Source organism: Oncorhynchus masou, unplaced genomic scaffold, assembly GCF_036934945.1.
Source record: "Oncorhynchus masou masou isolate Uvic2021 unplaced genomic scaffold, UVic_Omas_1.1 unplaced_scaffold_2427, whole genome shotgun sequence".
Taxonomy (NCBI): Eukaryota; Metazoa; Chordata; class Actinopteri; order Salmoniformes; family Salmonidae; genus Oncorhynchus; species Oncorhynchus masou.
The window spans coordinates 47,501-60,000 of record NW_027008880.1 but is presented as its reverse complement, the minus strand read 5'-3'; the positions used below and the strand labels follow the sequence as shown (position 1 = coordinate 60,000).

The 12,500-nt window shown below is 46.3% G+C and overlaps 1 protein-coding gene across 1 annotated transcript in view; it reads right to left on the bottom strand.

Moving 5' to 3' along the window:
- The window catches only part of LOC135533520 (neurobeachin-like), a gene marked incomplete at its 3' end in the record, with an annotated part of 48,572 nt that overhangs the window by 6,808 nt on the left and 29,264 nt on the right, over positions 1–12,500 (bottom strand). Inside the window, exons 9-11 of the mRNA XM_064960805.1 lie at positions 11,589–11,716; positions 10,066–10,127; positions 188–252 (exon numbers count right to left, since the gene is read on the bottom strand). Of these exons, the coding sequence (XP_064816877.1) occupies positions 188–252; positions 10,066–10,127; positions 11,589–11,716 (255 nt within the window). The remainder of the gene's footprint in view (positions 1–187; positions 253–10,065; positions 10,128–11,588; positions 11,717–12,500) is intronic.

Sequence of the window (12,500 nt, the reverse complement as noted above, 5' to 3'; positions counted from 1 at the left end):
TATATATATATATATATATATATATATATATATATATATATATATATATATATCAGAAGAAGAGAGGGAGGGGGGTTTAATTGAGCCTCTTTCTAAATGGTTAGCCCTGAGCAGATGATTCCTGATGGTGATAACAGATTAAGCAGTCCGATAGAAAGATAGATCAATGTGATAGGTGATTGATTACCTTCCCTCATTGATGAGCTCTATGAAGGCCAGCCCAGCGTTCTTCTGGATAGAGTTCTGCCACTCCTGGAAACACAAAGGGTCATATTACAAAACAGACACAGAGCCACACACACCACTACAGACCACTACTGACTACTACAGACCACTACTGACTACTACTGACTACTACTGACTACTACTGACCACTACAGACCACTACTGACTACTACTGACTACTACTGACTACTACTGACCACTACGGACCACTACTGACCACTACTGACTACTACTGACCACTACTGACTACTACGGACCACTACTGACCACTACTGACTACTACTGACCACTACTGACTACTACGGACCACTACTGACTACTACTGACTACTACTGACCACTACGGACCACTACGGACCACTACTGACCACTACTGACCACTACTGACTACTACGGACAACTACTGACTAATACTGACCACTACGGACCACTACGGACCACTACGGACCACTACTGACCACTACTGACCACTACTGACCACTACTGACCACTACTGACCACTACTGACTACTACTGACTAATACTGACCACTACTGACTAACACAGACCACTACTGACTAATACTGACCACTACTGACTACAACGGACAACTACTGACTACTACCGACCACTACGGACCATGACTGACTACTACTGACTACTACTGACCACTACGGACCACTACTGACCACTACTGACTAATACTGACTACTACTGACCACTACGGACCACTACTGACTACTACTGACTACTACTGACCACTACTGACTACTACTGACCACTACTGACCACTACTGACCACTACTGACTACTACTGACCACTACTGACCACTACTGACTACTACTGACTACTACTGACCACTACTGACCACTACTGACTACTACTGACCACTACTGACTACTACTGACCAGTACTGACTACTACTGACCACCACTGACTACTACTGACCACTACTGACTACTACTGACTACTAATGACTACTACTGACCACTACTGACCACTACTGACTACTACTGACTACTACTGACTACTACGGTTCACTACGGCCCACTACTGACCACTACTGACTACTACGGTTCACTACTGACCACTACTGACAACTACTGACTACTACGGACCACTACTGACCACTACTGACCACTACTGATTACTACTGACTACTACGGACCACTACTGACAACTACTGACTACTACGGACCACTACTGACCACTACTGACCACTACTGACAACTACTGACAACTACGGACCACTACTGACTACAACGGTTCACTACGGACCACTACTGACCACTACTGACAACTACTGACTACTACGGACCACTACTGACCACTACTGATTACTACGACTACTACGGACCACTACTGACAACTACTGACTACTACGGACCACTACTGACCACTACTGACAACTACTGACTACTACGGACCACTACTGACCACTACTGACCACTACTGACAACTACTGACAACTACGGACCACTACTGACCACTACTGACTACTACGGTTCACTACGGACCACTACTGACCACTACTGACAACTACTGACCACTACTGACCACTACTGACCACTACGGACCACTACTGACCACTACGGACCACTAGTGACCACTACTGACCACTACTGACTACTACGGACCACTACTGACCACTACTGACCACTACTGACTACTACGGACAACTACTGACTAATACTGACTACTACCGACCACTACGGACCACTACTGACTACTACTGACTAATACTGACCACTACTGACTAACACAGACCACTACTGACTAATACTGACCACTACTGACTACTACGGACAACTACTGACTACTACCGACCACTACGGACCATGACTGACTACTACTGACTACTACTGACCACTACGGACCACTACTGACCACTACTGACTGCTACTGACCACTACGGACCACTACGGACCACTACTGACCGCTACTGACCACTACTGACCACTACTGACCACTACGGACCACTACTGACCGCTACTGACCACTACTGACCACTACTGACCACTACTGACCACTACTGACCACTACTGACTACTACTGACCACTACTGACCACTACGGACCACTACGGACCACTACGGACCACTACGGACCACTACTGACTACTACTGACTACTACTGACCACTACTGACCACTACTGACCACTACTGACTAATACTGACTACTACTGACCACTACGGACCACTACTGACTACTACTGACTACTACTGACCACTACTGACTACTACTGACCACTACTGACCACTACTGACTACTACTGACCACTACTGACCACTACTGACTACTACTGACTACTACTGACCACTACTGACCACTACTGACTACTACTGACTACTACTGACTACTACTGACCACTACTGACTACTACTGACCAGTACTGACTACTACTGACCACCACTGACTACTACTGACCACTACTGACCACTACTGACTACTACTGACTACTAATGACTACTACTGACCACTACTGACCACTACTGACTACTACTGACTACTACTGACTACTACGGTTCACTACGGCCCACTACTGACCACTACTGACTACTACGGTTCACTACTGACCACTACTGACAACTACTGACTACTACGGACCACTACTGACCACTACTGACCACTACTGATTACTACTGACTACTACGGACCACTACTGACAACTACTGACTACTACGGACCACTACTGACCACTACTGACCACTACTGACAACTACTGACAACTACGGACCACTACTGACTACAACGGTTCACTACGGACCACTACTGACCACTACTGACAACTACTGACTACTACGGACCACTACTGACCACTACTGATTACTACTGACTACTACGGACCACTACTGACAACTACTGACTACTACGGACCACTACTGACCACTACTGACAACTACTGACTACTACGGACCACTACTGACCACTACTGACCACTACTGACAACTACTGACAACTACGGACCACTACTGACCACTACTGACTACTACGGTTCACTACGGACCACTACTGACCACTACTGACAACTACTGACCACTACTGACCACTACTGACCACTACGGACCACTACTGACCACTACGGACCACTACTGACCACTACTGACCACTACTGACAACTACTGAATACTACGGTTCACTACGGACCACTACTGACCACTACTGACCACTACTGACCACTACTGACAACTACTGGCTACTACTGACCACTACTGACTACTACGGTTCACTACGGACAACTACTGACTACTACGGACAACTACTGACAACTACTGACTACTACGGACCACTATGGACCACTACTGACCACTACTGACTACTACGGTTCACTACTGACCACTACTGACCACTACGGACCACTACTGACCACTACGGACCACTACTGACCACTACAGACCACTACTGACCACTACTGACAACTACTGGCTACTACTGACCACTACTGACTACTACTGACTACTACGGTTCACTACGGACCACTACTGACTACTACTGACCACTACGGACCGCTACTGACCGCTACTGACCGCCACGGACCGCTACTGACCGCTACTGACCAATACGGACCACTACGGACCACTACGGACCACTACTGACCACTACTGACCACTACTGACCACTACTGACCACTACGGACCACTACGGACAGCTACTGACCAATACGGACCACTACGGACCACTACTGTCCACTACTGACCACTACTGACCACTACTGACCACTACTGACAACTACGGACCACTACGTACCACTACTGACTACTACGGACCACTACGGACCACTACTGACTACTACTGACTACTACGGACCACTACTGACTACTACGGACCACTACTGACCACTACTGACTACTACTGACGACTACAGTTCACTACGGACCACTACTGACTACTACAGACCACTACGGACCACTACTGACCACTACTGGCCACTACGGACCACTGTGGACCACTACGGACCACTACTGACCACTACGGACCACTACTGACCACTACGGACCACTACTGACCACTATGGACCACTACTGACTACTACGGACCACTACGGACCACTACTGACCACTACTGACTACTACGGTTCACTACGGACCACTACTGACAACTACTGACTACTACGGACCATTACTGACTACTACTGACTACTACGGTTCACTACGGACCACTACTGACCACTACTGACTACTACGGACCACTACGGACCACTACTGACTACTACGGACCACTACGGACCACTACTGACTACTACGGACCACTACTGACCACTACTGACTACTACTGACAACTACGGTTCACTACGGACCACTACTGAGTACTACTGACGACTACGGTTCACTACGGACCACTACTGACTACTACGGGCTACTACGGACCACTACTGACTACTACGGACCACTACGGACTACTACGGACCACTACTGACCACTACTGACAACTACTGACCACTACGGACCACTACGGACCACTACGGACCACTACTGACAACTACTGACCACTACGGACCACTACGGACCACTACGGACCACTACTGACTACTACAGTTTAATACGGACCACTACTGACCACTACTGACTACTACGGACCACTACGGACCACTACTGACTACTACGGACCACTACTGACCACTACTGACTACTACTGATGACTACGGTTCACTACGGACCACTACTGACGACTACGGTTCACTACGGACCACTACTGACCACTACTGACTACTACGGACTACTACGGACCACTACTGACCACTACGGACCACTACTGACCACTACTGACCACTACTGACTTCTACTGCCTACTACGGTTCACTACGGACCACTACTGACTACTACTGACCACTACGGACCACTACTGACCACTACGGACCACTACGGACCACTACTGACCGCTACTGACCACTACTGACTACTACTGACCACTACTGACTACTACTGACCACTACGGACCACTACTGACTACTACTGACTACTACTGACTACTACTGACCACTACGGACCACTACTGACTACTACTGACCACTACGGACCACTACTGACCACTACTGACCACTACGGACCACTACGGACCACTACGGACCACTACTGACCGCTACTGACCACTACTGACCACTACTGACTACTACTGACCACTACGGACCACTACTGACCACTACTGACCACTACTGACTACTACTGACCGCTACTGACCGCTACTGACCACTACTGACCACTACTGACTACTACTGACCACTACGGACCACTACTGACCACTACTGACCACTACTGACTACTACTGACCACTACTGACCGCTACTGACCACTACTGACCACTACTGACTACTACTGACCACTACTGACTACGGACCACTTGCATCAACAGCTCTGCCTGTGGTTACATTTCTCCAGCCCCATCCCTCAGCTTCATAGCAAACCAAGAGACGGGGCTGCCATCAGGCTGAAACACAAACATACAAACATACAAATTCAAAAGTCAGTTTTTTCTTCGTGTTTATGTTCAGGAAAATACTAAAAATAAGTCCAATTTGACAACGTAAATATCTCTATTGTGTGACCAGTGGATCATTAGATTCCCGGACAGAGAATACTGCAGCAACGCTAGACAGAGAGAGAGACTGTTTGCTGTGAACGATCTTACACGGAACCCAAACCGGCTGTGCGCGTGCGCCATCGTGCATACATTTATTTTGTCCCCCTACACCAAACGCGATCACGACGCGCAGGTTAAAATATCAAAACAAACTCTCAACCAATTATATTCATTTGGGGACAGGTCGAAAAGCTTAAAACATTTATGGCAATTTAGCTAGCTAGCTTTCACTTGCTAGATAATGTGTCTAATTTAGCTAGCTTGCTGTTGCAAGCTAATATGTTATTATTTTTTATTTTATTTCACCTTTATTTAACCAGGTAGGCTCGTTGAGAACAAGTTCTCATTTATAACTGCGACCTGGCCAGGATAAAGCATGGCAGTGTGAACAGACAACACAGAGTTACACATGGAGTAAACAATAAACAAGTCAATAACACAGTAGAAAAAAAAGAGAGTCTATATACATTGTGTGCAAAAGGCATGAGGAGGTAGGCGAATAATTACAATTTTGCAGATTAACACTGGAGTGATAAATGATCAGATGATGATGTACAACTAGAGATATTGGTGTGCAAAAGAGCATTAAAGTAAATAAATAAAAACAGTATGGGGATGAGGTAGGTAAAATTGGGTGGGCTATTTACCGATAGACTATGTACAGCTATTTAACCTGAAATGCACAAGGTCCTCTACTCCGACAATTAATCCACACATAAAACGGTCAACCGAATAATTTCTTGTCGTCTCTCCTCCTTCCAGGCTTTATCTTCTCTGGACTTTATATTGCGATTGGCAACTTTCATAAATTAGATGCATTACTGCCACCGACCTCATTCGTCACCCACGTGGGTATAACCAATGAGGAGATGGGTACCTGCTTCTATAAACCAATGAGGAGATGGGTACCTGCTTCTATAAACCAATGAGGAGATGGGTACCTGCTTCTATAAACCAATGAGGAGATGGCACGTGGGTACCTGCTTCTATAAACCAATGAGGAGATGGCATGTGGGTACCTGCTTCTATAAACCAATGAGGAGATGGGTACCTGCTTCTATAAACCAATGAGGAGATGGGAGAGGCAGGACTTGCAGCGAGATCTGCGTCACAAATAGAACTGACTTCTATTTTAGCCCTTGGCAACGCAGACGCTCGTTGACACGCGAGCAGTGTGGGTGCAATAATTGAATAATATAGATGTCTACATTTATTTTTGCAACGCTCGCGCACGCGACGCAAGTGGTGTTGTCTGCCTGTTAGAGACATAACATAACATTCGACATACCCATTATGATCTGATGACACCAATCCACAAAAGTTGAGACAAGAAGGGCCATCGATGCCATCAAAAGGAACATTAAATTCAACAGTTGGGATCTGGCAAAAAGTACTTGAATCAGTTATAGAACCCATTGCCCTTTACGGTTGTGAGGTCTGGGGTCCGCTCACCAACCAAGACTTCACCAAAGGGGACAAGCACCAAATTGAAACTCTGCAAGTAGAATTCTGCAAAAATATCCTCTGTGTACAACGTAAAACACCAAATAATATGTACAGATACAGATAATTTGTACTAATTAGCAGATACCTGCTAATTAGCAGATGTGTAGTTAAATTCTACAAATCCAATTTTGATAAACTCCCATATCTATTGGGTGAAATACCACAGTGTTCCATCACAGCAGCAAGATGTGTGACCTGTTGCCACAAGAAAAGGGCAACCAGTGAAGAACAAACACCATTGTAAATACAACCCATATTTATGCTTATTTATTTTCTCTTTTGTACTTTAACTATTTGCACATCGTTACAACAATGTATACAGACATAATATGACATTTGAAATGTCTTTATTCTTTTTTAACTTTTTTAAAAATGATTTATTTAAACTTTAATTAACTTTAGACCGCTGTGCCACTCAAGGAACCCACACATCTAACTTGTCTGAGTGTAATATTTACTGTTCACTCTTTATTGTTAATTTCACCTTTGTTTATCCATTTCACTTGCTTTGGCAACGTAAACATGTGTTTCCCATTCCAATAAAGCCCCTTGAATTGAATTGAAATTAGAGAGAGAGCAAGCGAGAGAGAGAGAGGGGAGGAAAGAGGAAGATGAGAAACACAGACAGACAGACAGACAGACAGACAGACAGACAGACAGACAGAGAGAGAGAGAGAGGGGAGAAAGGAGAGATAAATGGAGAGGATAGGTCAAGAGGGGTCATAGTTTGTAAGGTTCATGTAGAGCCTATAGACCTTGAAGCCGGTTCCACTGTTGTTTTCTTCATTCTTCCCCTCTAATCAGGGACTGATTTAGACCAGGGACACCAGGTGGAGCAGTTAAATATCAGAACAGAACCGGTGTAGTAGAAGGGGTGAAACACGTTACCTCCTAGGGTTTAAATACCCCTGGTGTAGTAGAAGGGGTGAAACACGTTACCTCCTAGGGTTTAAATACCCCTGGTGTAGTAGAAGGGGTGAAACACGTTACCTCCTAGGGTAAGATTTAAAGGGAGGATATAAAAAATAATGAAACTTATGCACTCACTGTAAGTCACTCTGGAAAAGAGCATCTGCTATATGAAAAGTGAAAAGAGCGTATTTTATATTCTTTCTTATGTAAAAAACAACAACAGAGAGAGCGATAGCTCCATTATCTCCATGGATGGATCTGAAGGACACAGGAGAGCGTCTCAGGTTCCCTTCCTCATCCAAGGGATCAATATCTGGGTTCTGTCCCCTGGGCCCCTAATGGAAGACAAGGCTGGAGCCCTGTGTAATACTAGACACACTGACAGGAAGAGGAGGGAAAGAGAGGAGAGGAGGGGAATGACAGAGAGAGAGGACGGTGAGGAGACAGAAGGTGGAGAAGAGGATGAAAGAGAAGGGAAAGTGGTAGAAGAGATGAGAGGAGAGAAGAGGGAGGCGAGAGGGAAGGAAGAGGAGAGGAGGAGGAGGAAGAGAGGAGGAGGAGAGCAGGAGAGGAGAACAGGGCTGGACGAGGAGAACAAAATAAGGAGAAGAGGATGAGAGGAAGGGGACAGAAGTTAAATGGAGCGAATGGATAAAAAGAAGACAGGAGAAGAAGATGAGAGAGGAGAGAAGAGGAGGATGAGAAAGGAGAGTAGAGGCGGACGAGAGAGGAGTGAAGAAGAGGAGGATGAGAAAGGAGAGAAGAGGAGGATAAGAGAAGAGAGAAGAGGAGGATGAGAAAGGAGAGAATAGGAGGATGAGAAAGGACAATAGGAAAGGTGGGACAAACAACATGGAAGTTGAGTTGAGATAAGTGGAGAGCAATGGCACACTCAAAGGACAAGAACATCCCAACTGACCAGGAACACACACATACCCCTAGAACGGAGAGGATGGACAGAGAGAACTAAAAGGAGGAATGAAGCTGAGAGGTGAGTATCATTCTGTTTCTCCTTCTGCCTGCTGAGTCTCGCTACCCAAGCCACACCTTGTCAGTGATATCAAATGGTGCTTTGTTCTCAGAGATCAAGACAGCGGAGACGGATGATTGTGACATGTTTATGAATATTCTTCTTGTTTTCGGGAAGAGATAGAAGTTGAGGAAACTGATGAGAATCAAATGTGGAAATATGGAGTTGTATCCACATTGAGACTGCAGCAGACGCAACCGTTAATGCTGTCATAAAGGGCGGGTCTGTAACCAGACACCTGTCTGATAGCACTTTAGACCTGTCAATCAAACCACAGCGCTCATCATTGGCTGCTTAGTGCTGCATCGATGGGGCTGGCTGATACTGAAGGTAAACTTGAAGGGCTTAGAAACCCCTAGATAAATCCAAAGCAGGCTAGTTGTTTTCATAACACTAAGTATAGTGAGACAATCTAGTGCATATATTGAGAACTATACAGAAAACATATATACAGAGAGAGAGAGCAAGAGAGAGAGAGAGAAGGAAGATAAATAAATAGAGAGAGAGTGAGAGAGGCAGAGAGAGAGAGAGAGAGAGAGAGAGAGAGAGAGGCAGAGAGAGAGAGGCAGCGAGAGGCAGAGAGAGAGGCAGAGAGAGAGAGAGAGAGAGAGAGAGAGAGAGAGAGAGTAGTGAGAGAGGCAGAGAGAGGCAGAGAGAGAGGCAGCGAGAGAGAGAGAGAGAGAGAGAGAGAGAGAGAGGCAGCGAGAGAGAGAGAGAGAGAGAGAGAGAGAGAGAGAGAGAGAGAGAGAGAGAGAGAGAGAGAGAGAGAGAGAGAGAGAGAGAGAGAGAGAGAGAGAGAGAGAGAGAGAGAGAGAGAGAGAGAGAGAGGTACGTACCTGAGAACAGAGCAGCATGACCAGCTCTACTACTGAAGTACTGGACTTCATACAGACCAGACCTGCAGAGAGAGAGACAGGAGCGTCAGGACCTGGAACACACACACACACACACACACAAGCTCGCACGGTACACACACACACACACACACACACACACACACACACACACACACACACACACACACACACACACACACACACACACACACACACACACACACACACACACAGACAGTTCTCTTAACAGGTTACCCACCCTGCTAACAGCATTAGATCTTACAGTATAACACAGAAAGGACAAGTGGAACAAGGGAACGGACAGAACGGCAGGGAAACAGACCTACTACTTCCTACTGAAGGTCCTGTTTATTCAGCACTATCCTCATACCTCCTCAAACCTCCTCATATCTCCTCATATCTCCTCAAACCTCCTCAAACCTCCTCAAACCTCCTCAAACCTCCGCATACCTCCTCATACCTCCTCAAACCTCCTCATACCTCCTCAAACCTCCTCATACCTCCTCATACCTCCTCAAACCTCCTCAAACCTCCTAATACCTCGTCATACCTCCTCAAACCTCCTCATACCTCCTCAAACCTCCGCATACCTCCTAAAACCTCCTTATATCTCCTCAAACCTCCTCAAACCTCCTCATACCTCCTCAAACCTCCTCAAACCTCCTCATACCTCCTCAAACCTCCTCATACCTCACCATACCTCCTCAAACCTCCTCATACCTCTGCATACCTCCTCATACCTCCTAAAACCTCCTCAAACCTCCTCAAACCTCCTCAAACCTCCTCAAACCTCCTAATACCTCGTCATACCTCCTTAACCCTCCTCATACCTCCTAAAACCTCCTCATACCTCCTAAAACCTCCTCATACCTCCTAAAACCTCCTCAAACCTCCTCATACCTCCTCAAACCTCCTCAAACCTCCTCAAACCTCCTCAAATCTCCCCATACCTCCTCAAACCTCCTCATACCTCCTCATATCTCCTCAAACCTCCTCATATCTCCTTAAACCTCCTCAAACCTCCGCATACCTCCTCATACCTGCTAAAACCTCCTCAAACCTCCTCATACCTCCTCAAACCTCCTCAAACTTCCTCATACTTCGTCATACCTCCCTAACCCTCCTCATACCTCCTAAAACCTCCTCATACCTCCTAAAACCTCCTTATACCTCCTCAAACCTCCTTATACCTCCTCAAACCTCCTCAAACCTCCTCAAAACTACTCATACCTGATCCATGGATGGGTGAGGTAGCCAGTCGACAGATACAGACACACACGCGACCGTGCACACACACACACACACAAACACACACACACACACACACACACACACACACACACACACACACACACACACACACTCTCTCTTTCTCTCTCCCATACACACAGCCATCCAGTGTGAGCGGTGACAGCAGCACGGTGAGGACTGGACAGTGGATGGGGGACTCACTCCACACAGAGACGCCAGATAGAAGTTAAAGGCATGTACAGCACCTGTACCTTCAATGAGCAGCTCCTGGCCGTGGCTACCCAACAGGGTCCTAGAGAGGAACGGAGCAAAGTCCACAAAGATCTCCCTCAGGAGGGGGGCCACCTTCTCCAGGGCACGCTCCAACTTAGTGGTGATACTGTAGAGGGGAGAGAGAGGGGGGAGCAGGGGATGGGGAGGGAGGAAGAGAGAGGCAGGGGGTTGGGGGAGGGACAGAGGGGAGCGAGAGAAAGGGTCAGGGAAGGAGAGAGAGAAAGGATCAGTGAGGGGGACAGAGAGAGATAGAGGGAAGGGGAGAAGGAGGGAGGGTGGGGAGAGGAGGAAGGGGAGAGACAGAGAGGGGTTGAGGAAGGGGATGAGAGTGAGAGGAGAAGAATAGAAGAAGAAGAAGTAGAAGAAGAATATAAGAAGCAGAAGGAGAAAAAGAAGGATAGAAGAAGAAGAAGTAGAAGAAGAATAAAAGAAGGATAGAAGAAGAAGAATAGAAGAGGAAGAAGGATAGAAGAAGAAGAATAGAAGAGGAAGAAGGATAGAAGAAGTAGAATAGAAGAGGAAGAAGGATAGAAGAAGAAGAATAGAAGAGGAAGAAGGATAGAAGAAGAAGAATAGAAGAGGAAGAAGGATAGAAGAAGAATAGAAGAGGAAGAAGGATAGAAAAAGAAGAATAGAAGAGGAAGAAGGATAGAAGAAGAAGAATAGAAGAGGAAGAAGAATAGAAGAAGAAGAATAGAAGAGGAAGAAGGATAGAAGAAGAGATACACAGTCAGTCGAGCATATAGAAGAGACAGCTTCCAACATTCCCACTGACAACATGGACGTTATGACAGTAGTATGAAGGGGTTATAGTGGCATTATGACAGTACTATGAAGGGGTTATAGTGGCATTATGACAGTAGTATGAAGGGGTTATAGCGGCATTATGA